This window comes from Polypterus senegalus, chromosome 3, assembly GCF_016835505.1.
Source record: "Polypterus senegalus isolate Bchr_013 chromosome 3, ASM1683550v1, whole genome shotgun sequence".
In the NCBI taxonomy this organism is placed as follows: Eukaryota; Metazoa; Chordata; class Cladistia; order Polypteriformes; family Polypteridae; genus Polypterus; species Polypterus senegalus.
Genome location: NC_053156.1, coordinates 23878826 through 23901914, shown reverse-complemented (window position 1 = coordinate 23901914; position 23089 = coordinate 23878826). Strand labels below are relative to the sequence as shown.

Below are 23089 nucleotides of genomic sequence, written 5' to 3'. Positions count from 1 at the left end.
GTGGTGGTCAGATTTGTGTGCTATGTTCAAAGGACATGTGCAGCTGCTCAAAACGCTGAACCTAAAGTCGCCAACAATGGAAACCCCCTCAGACATCAACAGCAGCAAAAATCCAAGGGGGGGTCCCCTCTCCATACATCTTCAATAACAGCAAAGCTCTAAGGTAAAAGGTCATCGACAATGCTAAAAGTCCAAGTGGGACAAATCGACAACGTCATCTATTGGGATGGTCCACCGTGTCATTGTAAATATTCCAGGACCTGGCGACCCCACCTGTATAGTTTCACTTAAGTCACTGGTAGGGATTTTATATGGTATGCGCTGTGAAGTGAAAGGAGGAAGGTTAGACTAAGCTCAAGTAAGATATGATTAATAATAATGCTGCATTTGTCATACGGAACAACTGGGAAGTCGAAAGTCGCAACTGTGTCATTGGCAACCTCTGCTCATTCACACTGCTTACGTGGGAAAGTAAATGTGGATGCCTGTGATAAGAGGACAGAGGTGAAGCGTGATTTATAAATACAGGGTAAGTCAAAATTATGTTAACATTTGAATGACGGAAACAATTTATTCACAAAACATATTTCATATGTGCAAGATGATTTACAGGAATGTGTCAACCTGTTCACCATCATGTTCAACACACAAAAACCAACGAGCAACAGTACCAACACACATTTCACGGGGAATAGAGGATACGACAGTCTGTATTCTGTCCTTCAGATCATTGATATCATGAACTTTCCTGCTATATACGCACTCCTTCACCAGACCCCATAACCAGAAATCACAGGGTGTCAAATCTGGGTAGTGTGGAGGCCATGGCAATGGTCCATCAACCTGGAAAGGTGTGGTCGAGATAAAAATAATCTAATAGTGTTAACATAATTTGACTCACCCTATAAGTAATTGTGGTATAGCGGGTCCACAGCTCACGTCAAGAGGCCATTTTTAAAATAAATAATCACCACACTCGCGGCTTAGCGAGCGGGCGTAGTAGTGTGGCTGAAGTGGTTCCTGGGATGATTCGTGATGTTGGCATTTCTCACCTAAGTGCGCAGGTGAGAAATCATCCGCATCCGTGATTGTGCTCGGGGCTGCTGATTTGCCACAGCTGCCACGTCCTCTTCATAAATAGAAGCGCAAGGCGGCTAAGAGAAAAAAGACGAAAGAGGAAAGAAAAAAAAGGGCCAGAGGTTGCAGGATTGTGGGAAGCAGCAAGGAGGAGAGACAGCCTGTGCGAGCAAAGGCTCGCAGACAGGCAGCTGGACAGTTGGGCCCTAGCAGGGGTGTTTGGCCAACACCTAGGGCAGTTGGTAGTGGTTGCTCCCGCTGAGCATTTAATGAGGAACGGGAGTGACCGGCAGAAGGACGGCTGGCCGCGTAAGGCCGAGAAGGCAGCGGAGTCAGGAGGCTTGGAAGGTGAAGCCCCAACGTGAATGTCCTGGCCGCTGGGTGAAAGCCAAGTCTCGGTCTGGAGAGGGCATAACCGAAATCAGGGATCGGGAAGCCTCCAGACCAGATGAGCAGAAAGAAGGTCAGCTGCTGGTAGGGCGACTCTCCTGTTGCGGGCCCAGATGGGAGAAGCAGGGGGGCCGCCAAATAAAGGAAGATACCAGGCTTTGGATTTTAAAGGGACTGCTTCCAGCATTGTTTTAACCTCGTCATTTTAAAGAATTTTTCTATGGGTTTTTACCTCCACCTTTCACCCATTTTATTGGGTTATTTATTTGAGGATTTTTAAATCACTGCACTATTTATTTGGACACTTTGTTTTTGTTTGCTGTTTTTAAATAAAAGCACTTTTGCACTTTTACACCATCCCCTTGCTCCATTGTTGTGTCTCACTGCCGGGCTCATTGGTAACATTACCGACGGTGCAGAGTTCAAGGACTCCCCGACGGACGATGGGAGCGTGCAGCGAACCCGCATCATCACAGTAATCTAGTTCCGGAACATGCAGGCTCCGAATGGATGTGGGTTTGCTTATGCAGGAGCCACTCTGAGGTTGAGTGGGGTTCTTGGGTGGTCGTGCATTCACATGTACAGTAAATGTGAGTGGGTTAATAAGGTGCCTCATTCACACCTCGGAGTAGTAGCACCTGCACAAAACTTGGCAGGATACGAGGAGCCTGCACAGTAGAAGGAGGGAAAAGATAAAGATCAGCTCAATTCAGGGTCAAAATCAGAATAATGGAAGACCATGAGTGAGCGAAGAATTGGGGGGCCTGAGCAGAGCCAGAAAGTGATGGAGAGACAGAGATGAGGGAGAGCGGTCATTAGCCCCACAAAAGAGCGAAGGATTGTTGCTCTAGGGAGTTCAATGGTGGAGGAGTTCTCCTTAAGGATCAGAGGGATGCCAAGTGTGTGAGAAGGAAGATGGGAGGACAGCCAACCTCGAGAATAGGACGCCAAGACGTGGGTCAGTAAGGAGGACCGCAGCTGCTGTACTCTCCGCCGTCTGAGCGAGCTTTGATTGAGCTGGGGAGACAGTGAGAAAGTAGTACTGGCCTCAGGTAAAGAAAAGGAGAAAGATTAAGATCTCGATGGTTGTTTTATACAGGTTTTATCCACAGATTATTTATTTGGTTTTTAACTCACGGATGGCTCCCTGTTTTTGCAGAATTACTAGGAGGCTGTACACCTGCTCACTTCTCTTGCCAACCCCTAGGCCGGCACTAAGCGCTAGCCTCTTTGAGGTTCTGCTGCTCATGTATAGGGATGTGGATGTACAATTTAAACAGATTGTTATTTCCATGGAAATTATTACATATGCATAATAGAACTATTTTACATTACAGGAAGTCATTAAAAATACCATACTAAAAAATAGTACAAAGTAATAATTTGAAAGTAAATTATATTTCATGTTGCGTTAAGAGTTATTCATTGCGTAATACAATTTTGTTCTGTTTGGCTTTGAAATTAGCACGCAAATACTTTTTAAATGTACACTTTTACTATAAAACTTCAGTAAAACAAATTTTTGAATCACATTTTCTTCAATATTGTATTGAATTTTGATTCCATGTTTGGACTTATATCGTGACAACACAACGTATAACTGCCCGTGAGTGAATTTCATTTCTTTCTCTATAATAAATAAAACGACTTTTTCGAATGTTTGTCTCTGAGATTTATTAATTGTCTTTGCAAAAGCTATTCTAACATTAAACTGTTAATGTTTTAATACGAATGGCATATCAAGATCTCCTTTGTTGTGTAATGTTATCCCCTGAAGATGTACTACATTACCTTTCTTGGATACATCCTTCTTTCTACAGTAATTCGTGTTGTGTAAGACCGGACGGTGTTAACGGTTGTAGATATTCTTCGTGATATTGTAAGTTGATGTTTTCATCTTCTGCATGATCACCACCAACTGTTTCAGCCTATTGATACGCATTTAACCAATTTCATGTGTAACCGATCGAGATTTTTGGTGTTAATTCATTTGACTTCATCGTTTCTCGGTGCTATGATTGTCCGTATACTCATTTCTTCTGTTGATAACCCTTAGTGATGAAATTCTTCAAATAAGATTTGGACATAATACGTCATCTGTAATTGGGAACTTAAAGTGAGGAAAATGTAAAAATTTATAAGAGCTGAAAGAGCAGGAACTGTGTCTGACAAAAGCATTCACAAGAATGAAAGGTGAGAGGACTGTGTGCGTGTTTGAATATGGTTGAGAGGAGGGTGTGATCTCATGGCAAAAGGCTCGTCTCGCGGGACTTGAAAAAAGTCTTGCTTCGTCACGGGATTTTTTTATATAATAAGAGAGATTTATTTATTTATTTGCCCGGCTCATCGACAATTCCAGGTTCAAGAGGCTCCTGGAAGCAACCAGGGAGCATGGAGCCGACCCGGGCCGTCAAAAAAATACCCTTATGAAAGCTGGAGCTCCAACAACGAACCCTAACGCAAAGTTTAATAGTCAAAATGAGGTGCAAGAAAGGTGCAAAAAAAGTATGTTGTCATGTCTAAAAAAGATTTTTATGCTCTTGGCAATGTGGAAGCTGCAATTAAAAACAGCAGCCACTGGATGCAAACAACAAACAGTAGCGTGTATCAAACTAACATCAGTTAAGTCCATTACTCTTTGTGCTGGTAATGTTAACGTTCACCCTCTCAATATTCAGTACTGTGGATTAAGGTGATTCATGTAAAGTAAAATCTTTTAATGAACAAACTAAAGTGGTGTACGTTGCCATTTTGGACTGAATTCAGACAAATCCAAACTTGAGAGACCAGGTTCGAGTTTGTGATAAAGTAATATCTGAATCTGGGACACGTTTTCCGAGTCAGAGGTTGCAAATTGAGAGTTCTGAGTTTTAGCCAAATGCAGCATTAAGCTCGAATCGGCGTGCCATAAAAAACAGGAAAAGTGATCTCCTCGTGTCCAACAAAAACAAGCGGTGGCAGGCATCATTTTAAATACTACTGCAGTTCAGTTAACACGTCCCCCATGACCAAAAGGGAGAGGTTTGGACAACTGCCCATATATTCTAATTCTTGAGATTATTTATTTTAACCTGTTTCACAGAGACATCATCACCTTAACATGGCAGAGTGTTTGAGTGATCTTCTGAGCAATGCCGTTGAGAGTCGTGTACTCCTGGTAGGGCTAATCATGATGGCAAGGTCAGAGGTGACATCCTGACTATGAACGACTCAACCACCAACCAAGGGTCCATCCAAAGTGGTGGAACTTCCTACTGTCTCTCGTCATCCTGCAAATGATTTGGCCCGTGGCCCCCCGACAGGGAGCAAAGCTATTTGAGGATCGCACACCCTCACTACTACTGATATCAACAACTCCTTTGTGTAGGCCTTTCCTTTGTTCTTCTTCTTCTGTACCAGCCTTACTTCTCTCCCGTTTTAAACCTCACTCTTTCATAACAAGTTGCTCCCTTCATTGCTTACATTTTTCACTCCTGTGTCTTCTTTTCTCTACCAACAAAGACATCACTACCACACATTTATGAGGAGAAAATCAGTACTTGAAGTGAGTCGGTATGCAACCCCCAGCAATCATATAACAAGCCTTCACACCATAAAACCAGCTCATACATTCTACTTCCACTACTGCAGAAAACAACCCCAAAATTAAAAAACGTTCAGTTCATTGCACCATCTAAATATACAGCCTCCAAGATGTGTTACGACATTGTCTGGCTATGGCTGGATCAAAATGACTTGAATCTTGAATAAATGCCTGATGAAAAACACAAAAAGTAATCCCAGAGTGACCGATACAAACAAATTAAAAATCATAAACAACATCAGCAAATACTCCCAAAATTCCAGTTATTCTTACTGATTACCCATTTCAATTCAAAAAGAATACAATTTAGTCTAACATTGTGCGCAGTGACCATCAACAAAAGCTGAGGCCAGTCACTAAGAAAAAGCAGGAATTGAAAAAATGTCAGGAATGCTTTAGTCAAGTGTAATCGTATGTACCATATTGAAGAGTGCGGAGCTCCAGCGAACTAATTAACTACAAATATTGTGTACAAAAAAGTACTGAGCTAGTTACATAGTAATTCTGACACATTTGATTAACCAACGGCACTATAACTGAGGCCCACTGTCTTTGGAAAGTATAGAAATAAAACCACCACACGGTGTTCACTCACAATGCGGAATTTCAGATCTTCTCTCCTTGTCCTTATGAGTTTTCCACTGTAAACCCCGGTTCTCCTCCCATATCCACACAGCCTTGTGAGTAAGTGGGGCCTGCAATGGACCAGCGTCCTGTATGGGATTGTTTCTTGTCTTCCATCACCCACGTTTTCGATGAAGTAGGTTTTGGAAGTTAGGTTTGGGGGGTTGTGAATAAGTAAGAGACCGAAACATCTGACTGGTGCAGTGGTAGCTTTGCTACCTCGGAGTAAGGAGACCAGAATTCACATCATGAATGTGTGGAGTTTGCATGTTATCCGCATGTCGGCATGGATTTTATCCCACTGTCCAAAGACATACAGATTAGGTGGATTGGTGATGCCAAATTGAAGTGAGTGTGTGTGTTTGTGGTCCTGCCTGGTGCACTATGATAGATGGAATAAGCTTCAGCAACACCCTAGGACCCTGCTCTGGATTAAACAGATTAGAAAATGACATGACATTTGGCTTCTGTGACGCACGTTCTTAACACTAAAGTGGTTCTTCAGAGTGATGTCACAGGGGAATCATTTTTGTTCCCACAAGAATCGTCCCTATGAAGGTTCCAGAATGAAATGACTTCTTCAGATCCATGACAGGTTCCATGAATAACAATAATTACCATATATACACATGGAAAAGTTCTCCCGCGGATAAGTCGGGACTTGCTTTTACAGTATAATTTCTGGTGTTTTAAAATGTCGGTCGTATAAGTCGAATGCAGAAAACTCGTGCTATTGGTCCAAGAGATTACAATATGCTAACGCCCACCTGAGAGAGTCACCACGGAGCACACTGTGTCAGTATGGCAATGCACCGTATCCGCGTGCCCACCTAACCTCTCTCTCTACTGTGCCTACGTGACCTCACGGTAAACCTGAACTATTCCAAAGCAACATTTGCACTGATTTGTCAGTCTCAGCCTTTAAATCCCGGCTGAAGACTCACTACTTCAGTTTAGCACATCCTGACTAGAGCTGCCGATTAACTGTACAGACTGCATCTCTGTTGTTAGTCATTAGCACTTTAATATAAGTAACATGATAATTATATTTGAATAATAACCCTCACCTATTCTGTTTCTTTTCTCGGTACCCAAATGTGGCCATTGGTGCCACGGCCCACCTGCCAAGTTGTTTGCCTGCCTATGGTAAAGTCATCCCTGATGGAGGATCACAGGAATCATGGGAAAGAGGGGTCCTTTCATCGGAGCAACGTTTCAGCCGTGGCATGGCCAAATGGGGAGGCAGCTAGATGGATGAGGTCTCCAGGACTCTAAAAATATCCAAACCTAATTATGTCATATCATCTACTATTAAACCGTACTTCTAAAATTTTTATTATTATGCTGTCTTAAGGAATTGTTCTGTTCTGTATATTGTATTGTATTGACCCCCTACTTTTGACACCCACTGCATGCCCAACCTACCTGGAAAGGGGTCTCTCTTTGAACTGCCTTTCCCGAGGTTTCTCCCATTTTTCCCTACAAGGTTTTTATTGGGAGTTTTTCCTTGTCTTCTCAGAGAGTCAAGGCTGGGGGGATGTCAAAGGCAGGGCCTGTTAAAGCCCATTGCGGCACTTCCTGTGTGATTTTGGGCTATACAAAAATAAACTGTATTGTATTGTATTGTATTTGTGTTTTTTGTATCTCACACCCTCATACCCGCATCCCTTATCTATGATGGAGCGTTCGATCAGAAAAAAATATGAAGCTGGTTTTAAATTAAATGTCATTGAAGTAGCAAAAGAAAATGGTAACTGGGCTGCTGCAACAAAATTCGATGCATCTGAGAAACTAATGGGAGATTGGAGGAGGCAAAAAAAATTAAGTGTTGCATTTTTGAATGGGCGTATAAGTCGGGGTCTGATTTTTTGATCAATTTTTCCGGTCTTATACGTGAGTATATACGGTAGTCAATATCCCAATAGCTTTGTCCATATATTAGAGATCTTTTCAAAGAGCGCAGAAAAAAACTTCTTATCAGAATGACAAGGTTCTTTATCAAGCAATGAGGAACAGCACCACACAGTAAAGCACCATTTTAATAACCATTTGAGTGTGGACTGTTGAAAATTCAGATAAACAGTGCTCTACTCATAGGAATGAAAATGAAAAAAAGAGATCTCCTTAATAAGTTTTTTGGATTCTCCTAGACAACTATGAGACCAGAAAGAATAAAAGACCTTTTCTTTTGTCTCACACACCCTGGTATCCTCACAGCGTCTAGTGAGTTTCAGCAAAGAGCTCAGCAAAGTCACACAGTGGGTTCAAGTACCCATAAGAATGAAAAATCAAAAAAAGAGATCTTTTTAATATTCTTTTGGTTTCTCCTAGACAACAATGAGATCAGAAAGAAATAAAATGGAGACATTTTCTTTGCTCTCATGCTTCTAAGAATTTTCTCCTGAGAAAAGAAATTACCTGCGGTGGGCTGGCACCCTGCCCGGGGTTTGTTCCTGCCTTGCGCCTTATGTTGGATGGGATTGGCTCCCGCAGACCCTCGTGACCCTGTGTTAGGTTATAGCGGGTTGGATAATGGATGGACGGAAAAGAAATACCCAGGTATCCTCAACAGGGTCTCCTCATGAGTTTCAGCAGAAATCTCAACAAAGTTACACAATGGGCTAACATTTTCCACGTAGCATCTTTTTTTAACATCCATCCATCGTCCAACCCACTGAATCTGAACACTGGGGTCTGCTGGAGGCAATCCCAGCCAACACAGGGCACAAGGCAGGAACCAATCCTGGGCAGGGTGCCAACCCACCGCAGGACACACACACACACCACACACTTTGGCCAATTTAGAATTGCCAATCCACCTAACCTGCATGTCTTTGGACTGTGGGAGGAAACCGGAGTGCCCGGAGGAAACCCCACGCAGACACGGGAGAACATGCAAACTCCACGCAGGGAGGACCCGGGAAGCAAACCCGGGTCTCCTAACTGTGAGGCAGCAGTGCTACCACTGCGCCACCGTGCCGTCCACTTTTTTTAACATTTTTTAGCAAAATGAAAATATTGAAATAAAGATATTGCTGTGCTCCAAGTAGCTCAATGTCACTCATAGTAAGAAAAGGCAGACAGTGGTTAAGACTTTGGACTTCAAACCCTGAGGCTGTGGGTTCAAATCCCACTACTGACACCATTGTGAGACCACAAGCAAGTCACTTCATCTGCCTGTGTTCTAAATGGCAAAACAAAAAATATAACTGATCGCATCTGAAATGCTGTATGTCGCCTTAAATAAAGGCATCAGTCTGATAATAATAAAAAATACGAAGTCTTGCAATAAGACTAGAAAGGGATCTCATGTGCTATTCGCACCAAATTTTCAATTTTGTCTCCTTTTTACCTCACTTGTATCTCACATCTCCTTATTGTCTGAAGCTATGTCTCGTAAGGAATTTTAGGAGAAACATCTGCGACGACGTTGATTCTTAAATGAAATGTAAGCGAGAATCTGACGAGCCGTCAAAGATCAACCTTTGAGCAGTAAAGTTTTCCTATGGGTGGCAGTATGCGCTGTAATTGATTGTTTTTATATTACTGGAACAGCGACTGAGATCATTACTATTCAATGGCAGTGATGCCCATGGTCCTTACTGTGTCTCCCAGTAAGATTTTATGCAGAATCTGTCTCACCAGGTTTTATTGTGTGCGCTGAGTATGAGTTCATATTTTGATGTATTTGCCATTGTTGATGGAAAGTCACAACTGAGGTATAGTGGGAAAGCTAGGAGTAATAATAATAATAATGATAATGCATTGGCTGATATTTGTAACATATGAATAAAGTATGAGTGAGATCATGAGGAGACACATTATGACCATTTGTTCAATATGAAAATTATAACAGTGTCTTCCTAACTAATTTTATCAACATATGCAGTTATGTCATTTGTTTAACCTGCTCAATCCAAACCAGGGTCTTGGGGGAGTGCTGGAGGGCACAAAGTCAGCACACATCCTGGACTGGGCGCCAGTCCATTGCAAGGCAAGCACACACCAAACACACACTTGGGCCAATTTAGTGTCTCCAATCCGCCTAATTACATTGCATTTCTTTTGACTGTGGGGGGAAATCTGGAGGAAATCGACAAAGACACGGAAAGGACATGCAAAATCCACTCTAGAAGAAGAAAGGGGCATCCCTGATGAGATGGGGAAAACATACACTACTTGGACAATAGGCCAGAGAAATAACTTTGTGTCCAGCTGGCAAGAGATAAGGGACGGACCAATGGAAGATGAGATTCGGGAGAGGATCCACCCACATACGCAAGGTGGCAGTGGCCATCATATGGGAATCCAGTCCCCTACACCATGCAGGGAGGATCTGGGACACAAACAATGTGTCTTCTTACTGGAAGGCATCAGTGCCACCCCAGTAAATACAGTGCCTTTTATAAAGTTTCCAGACCCCTGCGCTAAAATTGTCTAAATTCATTTTTTTCCTCCTCAAGCAACACTCGCTTACCCAGAATAACAAAGCGAAAACCAAATTTATTAAAAATAAAAAAATGAAATATCACATTGACACCAGTATTCAGACACTTTGGCTGTGACACTTGAAAGATGGCTCAGGTGCTTCCCATTTTGTGATCATCGCTGAGATGTTTCCGCACCTCGTTTGGAAATGCACACATCTTCTCAGTTGGCAATTTGTATCTGAGGGAAAACCAAGCCATGAGGTTGAAGGAATTGCTTGCAAAGACAGGGTTGTGTCGAGGCACACATCTGGGCAAGGTGACAATCATTTCTTGTAGCACCGATGGTTCTTAAGAGCACAGGGGCCTCCATAATTCTTTAATTAAAGACGTTTGGAAAAACTACACCTCACAGCAGGCCATCAGCCCACACTCAACAATCGAGGGTAAAGGGCCATGATCAGAGAGGTGACTAAGAACCCAATGGTCACTGTGGCTAAACTCCAGAGAACACGTGTGGAGATGACAGAAACTTCCAGAAGGCCAACCCCACCAATCTGGGCTTCAAGGGAAGCCAGCTTCTCAGTAAAAGACACCTGCGCCACCACCACCTACTCAAAGCTTCATGATGCTCCAACAATGATGGACGGATTAAAAGGCAGAAGTCTACATGACCATCATCATCATCAAGCCCTTCCGTGAGAACCCTAAATCCAAAGAGGACTGTTTCATTTATGTTAGGTAGAATGCCCAGAGGTGACTGGGTGGTCTTATGGTCTGGAATCCCTACAGATTTTATTTTTTCTCCAGCCGTCTGGAGTTTTTGTTTTTTCTGTCCCCCCTGGCCATTGAACCTTACTCTTATTCGATGTTAATTAATGTTGATTTATTTTGTTTTATAATTGTGTCTTTCATTTTTCTATTCTTTAATATGTAAAGCACTTTGAGCTACTGTTTGTATGAAAATGTGCTATATAAATAAATGCTGTTGTTGTTGTTGTTGAAAGCCCGCTTGGAGTTTGCTAAAGGAGCGCCTGTGAGAAGATTCAAGATTCTCTGGTCTGATGAATCCAAGATTAGCATCGCAGCTGGAGGAAACTGCTCATTACCTGCACTGCATAATACCATTTTGATAGCAACATCAGGAACTGGGAGCCTACTCAGGGTCGATGGAAAGCTTCATGGAGTAAAATACAGAGATAATCTTAATGAAAAACCTGTTCCAGAGACCCCTAGACCTCAGAAAGAGCCGAAGGTTCAATGACCCTCAGCACAATTCAAAGTCAATACAGGAGTGGCTTAGGGACAACTCTGGGAATTTCCTTGGGTGGTCCAACCAGAACTCAGACTCGACGTACTCAAGCATCTTTGAGGAGACCTGACACTAACTGTCCAACGACCATATCAGCCCATCTAGACAGAGCATGAGGAGGATCTGCAGTGCAGAATGGCAGAAAATCCCCAAACCCAAGTGTCTGAAGCTTGCTTGACACAGAGGACCCAAGAAGACTGCAAGCTGGAATGGCTGCCTACGTACTAAAGCAATGTGTGTCAATGGGATATTCCAGCTTTTCAATTTCTAAAATCCCATTTTCGCTTTGTCATTTTGAGGCATCGAGTGTTGCTTGATGAGGGAAAAACATGAAATGATTTTAGCACAAGGCTGCAGCACAACAAGATGTGACAGAAGCTTCTGAATCCACTGCAAATGCACACAAGGCTGACTTGTGAAAAAAATGTTTCCCAGTTTACTCTAACAGTAAAGTAGCTGTTACGACATCTTGTTTTAGGGATTCACAACTGGTTTTTCAATATTCTATCTTGAACGTCTCATTCACTTGCTTCAAATATTGGAAGTCCAGCAATCCTGTGAAGGCATGCAAAGCAGAACTCAGCCAGCCGTCACCACGGCCAGCTCGGATAACAGCTTGCAATTTGGACTAACTGGTTCATTAAGATCTTTTAAATGGAGCCGACAGACACAAATACTAAAGTTTGCCAAGTCAGAAAAGATCATCTGCTTTGTAAAACAGTTGGAACTCAGAAATGACTCCACAGAACCGTCCTATTATTTGTGAAAGTAAATGCCGGCTGCACTACACACGACCTATTAAAAGGGGCAGGGGGCTACAACAACAGGAAACAGTGGCAGTGACACCACAGTTTTTATATAAAATAGTGGAAAGTACATCTTTGTATTCATGCAGTGTAAAAAGCAGCATTATACTCAGTTCACAGCTGAAAGGAAAATTACATCTTGAGTAAAAGAGACCCCAATACAGCGGCACACAATCTTACATTTAGAAACGTCATAATGGCTACGGGCTGCATACAAACTCAAAAAATGATTCACTGGAAGAACGTAACTGGATTAGAAGAGAAGGAATCCAGTGAGGCGGCACGGTGGCAGAGACTGGTGTTCACATTTCAGCTGAACTGGTCTTGTAACACAAAGGAACCACAGTGCAGAGGGCCGAGCAGACTCTTTGTTCTTAGGAGACTGCGCTCCTTTAATGTGGGTAGTGACATCCTTTATATGTCATACAACTCTGTGACGCCAGCATGGTGGGCTGGGCTGGTAACGTCACTTCAAGAGAGGCCTGCAGAGTCAAGATGGCAGGCTCAGTTATGGGACCCAGTATGGACCCCCTGGAGGTCATAGCTAAGGGGGGAATTAAAGCAAAACTGAGTGCCACTATGAACAATGCTGCGCATCCTCTCTCTGACATACCAACCCTGAGACTTTCAGACAATGACTAATTCAGGAGAAGTGCATCAAGAAATGCAATACACTTTTATAGTGCCTCACTAGGACTGGACTCATCTTTTACCTGTAGACAAGTCAAAAGTTTTCTTTCTTTTAGTAATTCTTGTATTTGATGGGGAGATGTTGCTCTTTGTGATCATTTTTATGTATGCATGTAGTATTTCATATAGTGCATTTCATATCTATCTATTATATAATGTCTTTCCTATCTATCTATCTATTATATAGTGCCTTTCATATCTATCTATCTAACTATCTATCTATTATATAGTGCCTTTCATATCTATCTAACTATCTATCATTATATAGTGCCTTTCATATCTAACTATCTATCTATCTATTATATAGTGCCTTTCATATCTATCTATCTATTATATAGTGCCTTTCATATCTATCTATCTGTCTATCTATCCAGTTTGGAATGTTTTGTTATGATAGGCAAAACAAGTCATTCTGAAAATGAGAAGGACCACGGAAGAAAACCTCATGGTGACTGATGTAATGCCAGTGCTTACAGTACGTGTAAAGAGGAGGCTGAAACCTGAGTTTTTGTATTACAGGCTGATTAACAAGTATGGCGCTCTGCATAAGTGCATGAGCAGGTGGTGAACAGGTGAATTGGTGTTAAAAATGTGGGGGCAGACTTTATTACTCTCTCTACATATTAGGATTGATGTTTGTTAACCACTGAATTGTTGTATTTCTGAATTTTTCATGTAATCTCTCAAATATATGTGCAGAATAGGAAGTGATTGTGGTTGAATTAAATCTCATCTAGCACACATTTGTCTGAAATGTATGTATGTATGTATGGAGTGCAAGATGCATACTGTAGTGATGTTGGAGGGAGAAATTAGTGATTGTGATGTACAAATACCATAAGATGTGTGGGCGGAGCTTGAGGTGGGAGGAGTGTGGGAGTTAGAAAGAAAGAAAGAAAGAAAGACCTTAATATTGGGAATGTTTAGTGTCTGTTAATAGTACATATTAAATGTTTTTGTGTTTTTCCAGGATAATTAATTAAAGATTATTTCAACATCTACCTATCTATCTATCTATCTAATGTCAAATTTTCCCAAAAAGAATTTTTTAAAGTTTAAAACATATTCATTTTAATCAAAATCAGTCCAAGGTAATCAGATAATAGCAATATACCCTAGAAATGACTTCTGGGGGTGATGCTGTTAATTAAAGCCATGAAGTCCATTCATAGTGTTTGTACATAAATTAGACTTCTTATTGTGAAGAGACTTAATTCAGTTGTATTAGAAATGTACGTATAAAGCCTTAAACCTGTTCATTTCAGGTAAGGCCAGTTTAACTTAGCAATGTAACAGCACCAAACCCGAAGCATCTTTTTTTTTTTTCCCAGAGTGCAGTAGACTACTGATGTCACTTACTTCACAGTGACATTGACGTATCCTAGGCAACAGTCCATATACGCACCATAAGCCACAGTCATTTGTGATGTACGGCAGACAGATATGTGAGTGGACAGTTACAGCATTAAAATAAGAGAACATACCATCAACACTCATCATCTTCTGTTTCAAATGCTTCAGTTGTTTAATATTTTTTTCAATAAAGTCTGCATCATTTGTTAACTTGATTTATTTAGTTCACAATAATTTCCATTCATAACACTGAAGCAATTACCTTTTCAGTTAGGGCAATTTAGGACTGCAATTAGTCAGAGACTCTGGTGAATTATTCATGGCTTCTGTATCTCCATCAAGTTACAGCTGTCTATCAATTTATGTGTCTTACAATTAGTGTTGAGCAAGAGCCAGATTGAAAAATGTACAGCCACCCACACAAAAGAACAGGACGCTGCCACCAGAGCGTGTGACAGCATCACAGTACATCCCATAATATTAGTGGCTTATTAATGAGATCTAATTCTGCATTTACAAATTGGAGGTGACAGATGAATAATATTCCTGGAACTCAGCATTTGTGTTTTAGATAGATAGATAGATAGATAGATAGATAGATAGATAGATAGATAGATAGATAGATCTGAAAGGCACTATAAGATAGATAGATAGATAGATAGATAGATCTGAAAGGCACTATAAGATAGATAGATAGATAGATAGATAGATCTGAAAGGCACTATACGATAGATAGATAGATGGATAGATAGATAGATCTGAAAGGCACTATATGATAGATAGATAGATAGATAGATAGATCTGAAAGGCACTATATGATAGATAGATAGATAGATAGATAGATAGATAGATAGATAGATAGATAGATAGATAGATAGATAGATAGATAGATAGATAGATAGATAGATAGATAGATAGATAGATAGACTTCTCATCAGTCTCTCTGTATTTTATTGATGGACTCTCATGTCAGCATAAGCCTTGATCCATCAGCTCAGCTTCACCTCTTTATTTATATCTCCTGCCACCCCAGCGCCTTCACCATCTGTGTGTGTTTTTCCCCAATATAATCATTCATTGCAATACTCAAAGACACCTCCTAAGTGACTCATTCCCAGGTTTTTTCTGTAGACCCTTTACGCCAATTGCAGTAACTTCATTAAATAAAGCCCTCAGAAATATAACAGTGAGACTCGCACAGCAGGACATTATGAAGCCTCTCCGACTGTCAACGCTCCTGATTCATAACAGGATGATGTCTCCGTTGTGTATCAATTGAGATGTTAGGAATTCGATTTGAGAGAGTACATGAATCATAACACTGTGTATGATCAATCAGTGGAAACTGTCACAAGTGTCCCCCTGCACTCCCCCTCTCCCTCCGGTTACACCAATGTGTATATGAAGCACGTAGATGAATGCGGTGTTGAATCTTTTGTACCGTTTGCACAAGCATAAATGTGCTTGGCTCTTGAGGTACTTCATTTTTATACATTTAATTCATTTAAAAGTACCTTTCAAAGTTTCCCAAAGGATGCTATACAATGGAAAAGGATAAAAAAAGAAAATCGCAGAGGAGTCAGGACAAAAGTAGCACATACATGCAGAAATATGTTTAAACATTCATGTGCAAATACTGTAAAATGTATTTAAGCCCACACTGCCTGTGTGATGTAGCGGCTAAGGCTTTGGCCCCCAGACCCTAAGGTTGTGGTTTCAGTCCCCACTACTGACACTGTGTGACCACGATCAAGCCTGCCTGTGCTTCAATGGAAGGGGGGAGAAGGGGGGGCAAAAGAAATGCATCTGAAATATTGCAATTCTGCTTTTATAAGCAATAATAAAATAAAATAGTATACACAACTATTACAGCAATGAGAAAGATGGACTGAAAAGATTCCTTTTAAAAGAAGTTAAAGTTGCAGATGCCTGAAAGCGGAAATGTAAGGCATTATACTAAATGCTGGGTCACTTATAATATAAAGATAAGAGAAAGGGACAGAAAGAAGGCACAGACTCGAATGAAAACAGAGGATGTGACGGCTTCTATAGCTGAAGGCGACTGCGGAGAGGCGTAAGGGCTGAACGGTGAAGAGACTTGAAAAGAAGCAAAAGCATCTTAAACTGAATTAGTCAAATGAGTCAATGGAATATATGTTTCAGTTCAGGAGTGGAATGTTCTCATGGGAGAGGACCCCCGACAGTGGGATTCTGTATGTTGTGCAGTCTCCTAAGTCCTGAGTGCCACACAGAAGAGTGTTACAGAGCCAAGATGGGATGTGATAAGCATGAATGAGACTCTCTGCCATACTTTTACATCAGAAACCTATGGTGCGTGAACATGTTGTGTTAGTAATTGAGCAAGTAAGAGTGCGGATTACTAAGATGACCCCAAGATTTCCTCACTCCTGCACAGGGGGATGTGATAAAACCAGGAACACACAAACTTTCAGTCTTCCTTAAGAAGCACCTCAGGTTTATCGCCATTTAGCTTTACAAAGTGAGATGTCATCCAGGTGTTTATTTCATTTAGACAGCATAAGCAGTGATGTATGGAAGGACTTTGTACGAATAAAGACGAGTGTATTGTCATTTTTTTTTTGGGTTCTTTGACACATTTATGAATCTGAATTGCGAAAGAGCCGCCTCTAATTTGCTAAAGTGACGATTTTGATTTTGTGTTCTTCTTGATGGAGGTGAGCTGTAATGTCGGTCTCTCTGCCACTTTGACACGAGTTCAAGTTTGATGGCTAAGAACATCACAGACACGATCACCACGGAGGTGAGGCAGCTCCTCCATCGGGGCGATTTTGACATGCATGCCCTACTCGGCTAACGGCTAAAAGAGAAAAGGAAATGTCTCACCAGCAGGTCTGCCACATTGCCCTCCGAGTCCAGCGGGTAGCTTTCTTTGGACTCCACACCCTCCTCGAGACCTGCGCTCAATCTTGTCCACGCCACCAGCAAGGCCAGTGCAGTGAGGAACACTCGGCTTTCCATCTGGATTTTGGCGGCGGGTGGTCTCGCTTGGCTCCGTCGTGTCCACTCTGTGTCCCGTGCTGCTCTCTTCACACTCATCCTTGGATTTTTTTTTGGCTTTTATACCCTCAGATAGTTCCTGACAGCTCATTTACTCCAGAGATGCACAGGGATTAGACATAAAGCCCGAGTGAGTGGCTGGGGAGCCTTTTAATGGAGGGCAGCGGTCGGGGTGGGGGGCAGCGTGAGGGTGAAAGCGGCCGCAGCTTAGCTGATTTGAAAGCCATTTACCAGGGACAATGGAGCGCTTCTCATCACAAGGGAGACATCCATCGTAGCTTTATGCACACTCTTCTGAGCCTGGGGCCCAGCAACTTTCAGGATTATTAAACCGATAAATCCTTTTAAGTGGACTCCATGATGCAAATACCAGGGTTGGAATGGCTAATTAATTGCCATTTGTTTTGTAAGCACCGACGGACCCGCGCAAGGAGACCGATAAGCAGTTGAGTGGTTTACTGCCCCGTCGCAGATTTTAGATGTGCAGACTTTACTTAAATAAGAGGAAAATAAAGAACAAGTACACCATCTCCTCACAGCATAGAGATTCATCAGGGCTGTCAAGGTGGTTCATTTGTCTGCAACTGGGGGCAATTGGGGCCAAACTGCCTGAGGGTTTGGCATCTAATGATAAAAATTTAACATCTGGAATGTGTCATACTTCAGGACACTGACCCATGAGCTTCAAGGGTCACACTAAACATCATTAAAACCCATAAGGGCCACCTAAAGTCATAAGTAGCACTTTTCTCCACTGGAGATGTCCACCTGCCACCTGATGAGTCCAAATCATTCGGTTTTTCTTCTTTCACCTCCTCTTCAGATCCTCCTTGGGACGGAAAAACATTTGAACAGGAGGTTCAATTGTCCTCGGCCATGGAAGACAATCGGGAGCAAAACAGCCTAAGGGTTTGGCATCTGATGGAACATGACACAATGGCTGGAATATGTTGTATTTCATACCCTGGTCCACAAGCGTCAAGGCCCACTCTAAAACCAGAAGAACCAATAAGGGCCACCTACAACCATAAGTAGCACTTTTCTCCAGTGGAGAAGACTACCAGCCACTTGATAAGTCCACATTGTTCAGTTTTCATTCTTTCAGCTCCTCTTCAGACATTTTTTTTGTCACTCATGGTCTGTTTTTCTGACCATATTATTAAATAAGCAACTTCTTAATTATCATTTTCTAGCCATTTGTCCTGGTGAAGGTCACAGAAAATAGAAGACTTCCAGGATTCCTTAGTGAGAAGTTGCAAGAAAAAGTAAGTGAACCCTTTGGAATTCCCAGGATTTCTGCATTGTTTACAAATGAAATGTGTGTCAGATCTTCATCAAAGTCACAATTATTTAACCCAGCTGGAATCACCATTAATTTAACTGAATCAGCCCGCAATCTAGGAGTTATTTGTGACTCTAGCATGTCATTTAAAGAACACATTTCAAACTTGTCCAAATCATGTTTCTTACATCTTAAAAATGTTGGGAAATTAAGATGTTTCCTAAATATGCAGAATTCTGAGAAATTAATTAAAGCATTTATTTCTAGTAGGACTGACTGCAGCAATGCTGTGTTGATTGGATGTTCAAAATGTTTTTTATTCAGCCTCCAGTTAATCCAAAATATGGCTAAAAGAATTATTACAAGAACAAGAAAATACGAACACATAACTCCAGTTCTTAAATCCTAACACTGGCTCCCGGTTAGGTTTAGGGCAGATTTCAAAATCCTCCTTTTAACGTATAAAGCAATAAATGGCCGAGGTCCGGCTTACTTGTCTGAACTTATTATGACTTACAAACCAGAGCGCACATTAAGATCTCAAGATGCCGGTCTGCTTATGATTCCAAGGATTAATAAAATAACAGTGGAAGGTCAAGCTTTTAGTTACAGGGCCCCTAAACTGTGGAATGGTCTTCCTGCTACTATAAAAGATGCCCCTTCGGTCTCAGCTGTCCAATCCCAGCTGAAGACTCACTACTTCAGTTTAGCATACCCTGACTAGAGCTGCTGATTAACTGTACAGACTGCATCTCTGTTGTCAGCCATTAGCACTAAAACATAAGTAACATGATAGTTAGAATTTGTTACTAACCCTCACCTATTCTGTTACTCTTCTCGGTACTCAAATGTGACACTTGGTGCCACTGCCCACCTGCCGAGTTGTCTGCCTGTCTAAGGTAAAGTCATCCCTGATGGAGGAGCACTGGAATCGCCTGGTATAGGGGTCCTTTCATCTGATTTGCTGGCCCACAACTGAATCAGTTGTTGAACAGCCAGTAGGGGGGAGACAGCCAAGGCTGAGGTCTCCAGGACTCTGAACATATCGTAATCCTATTCTGTGATATCATCAACTGTTGGAATTCTTCTCTGTACTTATAATATTTCTATTGTACTATTATATTGTATTGAGGATTACCTGTGTTTTATTCTGTGAATTGTAGTGTATTGACCCCTTTTTTTTGACACCCACTGCACGCCCAACCTACCTGGAAAGGGGTCTCTTTTGAACTGCCTTTCCCAAGGTTTCTTCCATTTTTTTCCTACAAGGGTTTTTTTTAGGAGTATTTCCTTGTCTTCTTAGAGAGTCAAGGCTGGGGGGCTATCAAGAGGTAGGGCCTGTTAAAGCCCATTGTGGCACTCCTTGTGACCTCGGGTTTAAGAGATGTTAGATGATGCAACAAAACAATGAGACAAAGCACACGAGTACATCAGCTAAAGAGTGGCTGAAAAAGAGGCAAAATTATGTTTTGGAATGACCAGGTCAGAGTCCTGATCTTAACCTGATTGAGAAGCTATGGTATGACCTGAAGATGGCTGTGCAATGAAAACAACCCAAATTACTGATGACCTAAAGCAGATTTGAATAGGGGGAATGGTCCAAAATTCATCTTGATTGTTATGCAGGTCTTATAAGCAGCTACAGGAGATATTTGGAGAAGAATGTTGATGAGGATGCAGGGAGTACAGTTGGTGAAGGTGGATGAGTTTAAATACTTAGGATCAACAATACAGAGTAATGGGGATTGTGGAAGACAGGTGAAAAAGAGAGTGCAGGCAGGGTAGAATGGGTGGAGAAGAGTGTCAGAGTGACAGACAAATATCAGCAAGAGTGAAAGGAAAGGTCTACAGGACGGTAGTGAGACCAGCTTTGTTATATGGGTTAGAGACGGTGGAACTGACCAGAAAGCAGGAGACAGAGCTGGAGGTGGCAGTTAAAGATGCTAAGATTTGCATTGGGTGTGACGAGGATGGTCAGGATTAGGAATGAGGACATTAGAGGGTCAGCTCAGGTGGGACGGTTGGGAGAAAAAGTCAGAGAGGCGAGATTGCGTTGGTTTGGACATGTGCAGAGGAGAGATGAGGAGCATAATGAGAGAAGGGTGTTAAGGATAGAGCTGCCAGGCAAGAGGAATAGTAGAAGGCCTAAGAGGAGGTTTATGGATGTGGTGAGAGAGGACATGCAGGTGATGGGTGTAACAGAGCAAGATGGAGAAGACAGGAAGACATGGAAAAAGATGATCCATGGTGGAGACCTGAGCCGAAATAAGAAGAAGTTTCTTCTAAAGGTGGATCTATAAGTTAATATGATTACTTACACCAGGCTTAGTGTGTGGTGGTTAAAATTTGCACCAAAAACTTCAGACATGAGGTAGATCCTGCTCCTGATACTGTGTGACCTGCCTGTGCTCCAACTGGAAAATGAAATGGAACCCAGTGTATCTCAAATATTGTGTGCCTCCTTTAAATAACACTCGAGTCTCAGTCCGGGTGGTTCATTGTGTGGTGGGTGCAGCAACGCACTGTAATCACTGCACACTTCCAACCTCTCTCTCATGTTATAAGAATAACCAACACAAATAAAAAAATAAAAAAGAGATCTACTTAATATGTTTTTGGTTTCTCCTAGACAACAATGAGTTCACAAAGCAATAAAATGGAGACAAGTTCTTTTGCCTAACGCTTCTCAGATTTTCCTCCTGAGAAATAAACACCCCAATATCCTCTGTCACACACATGGGCATAGGAGGTAGCTAAATGGCTTGAACGAGAGTAATTCCACACCAGACCAGGGGGTGGCGGAGTACACTGACTCTTTATCTCACTTCTATGCAGACCAGTTACGGGAAATTCCACCTGGTTCCGATGATGTCACTTCTGGTTCCGCCCCCATTGATGATGTCAGTTCCTCTGCTAGTCTTTAAAACCGCCATCTTGACAATCTCAAATTAGTTCTGTACTGAACTCGAACCTGTACACATCTGTACAACTAATTTATCCATTTGATACCAGGAATATTATACGGGTGGCTGTCCCAAAACTTTTTTATGGCTCCTTTATTTGTCTGACATTGACACTTCACAAGTGCCCCTTGTCTGTTTAAACAGAGATCTCAGTAAAGTCATACCATGGGTTCAGACCTTCCCAGTCGTGTTGTGTCATTTTTTTGCAATTTGAAAATATCTGCATTGCATGCTCAGTAATATCTGGTAAAATGTATGGAAAGTTTGTTTGTGGTAATAAAGCACTTTACTATGATTACAAAACTGTAGACTTTAATTCCGAATAAGATTATGAGTTGCTTTCATTTATATTGCTGTGCTCCCATTAGATCATAGTCACTCTGGAATAAAAGGCAGACAGTGGTTAGGCTTTTGGAAATCAAACCCTGAGGTTGTGGGTTCAGATCCCACTACAGACACCAATGTGTGACCACATCATCTGCCTGTGATCCAACTGGAAAAACAAAAGAAATGGACCTGATCGTATCTCAAATATTGTAATTCACCTTAGATAATAGGCATCAGTACAGCAATACATAAAAAATATGAAGTCTTGAAAGAGATGACAACAAGACTAATAAGAGATCTCACCAAATATACCATGTGCTTCAAACCAACTTCTCAGTTTTGACTCCTTTTACCTCAGTTTTATCTCATGTCTCCTTTTTTGTCTGAAGCTAAGGAATTGTAGAAGAAACATCTGTGACGAGGTTGATTCTTAAAAGAAAAACACAAAAGAGCATCTCATGAACGTCTCAGGAGCCATCAAAGAGCAACTTTCGAGCAGTAAAATTTTCCTATGGAAAAGTACATAAACAGTACAGCAAGTACCACTAGAACATCTGAGGTGATCTAAAAACAGTGGCTCTATTGTTCACATAGACCAAGTACTGCAAATGGGACAGTCATGCTAGAGTCTTGTGACATTAAACAGAACTGGCTGCTGCTGTTATGTGGCACATAAACCTCTTTTCGACTCAACAAAGACATGTTTGACTGCTCTTCATATAAGACTTGGACTGATGAAAATATTTTGTGATAGCAATGAACAAGCAAAGCATTTGCAAAGGATTTCTATATTTCAGACAGATGTTTCCACAAATAGCTGATACCAAGATGGAGGAAGGCATTTTTTTGCTGGTCTACAAATCAGATATGCCCTCAATGGCAAGTGGCTCAAAGATCTGATAGTGGGGCTGGAGGAAATTATATGGTAGGCATTCAAGGATGTTGCTGAGAATTTTCTTCTAAACTACAGGACCACAAGTTTCATTCAGCTGGTGGACAACAGCAAACAAAAGCGTGAAGTCCAACATGTCGCTAAAGAGTCATTTACTGCACTCGCACTTGGTCTTCTTCTCTTCTAATCTTAGTGCTGTCAGTGACGAAGGTGGTGAAAGGTAATGATGGACAAGCAGTATCAGGGCAAGTGGTATCCATTAATGCTGGCCGACTAATGTTAGACACTGAAACAAGAAGCATCAGATGCCAAGTACAAATGAAA

At 41.6% G+C, this 23089-nt stretch overlaps 1 protein-coding gene across 1 annotated transcript in view; it reads right to left on the bottom strand.

The window, feature by feature from the left end:
- Nucleotides 1–17808, bottom strand: part of npffl (neuropeptide FF-amide peptide precursor like) — a 30884-nt gene extending 13076 nt beyond the window's left edge. The window contains exon 1 of the mRNA XM_039746797.1: nucleotides 17128–17808. Coding sequence (XP_039602731.1) covers nucleotides 17128–17340 — 213 coding nt within the window. The 5' untranslated portion in view covers nucleotides 17341–17808. The remainder of the gene's footprint in view (nucleotides 1–17127) is intronic.
- Between the last annotated feature and the right edge of the window lie 5281 nt (nucleotides 17809–23089).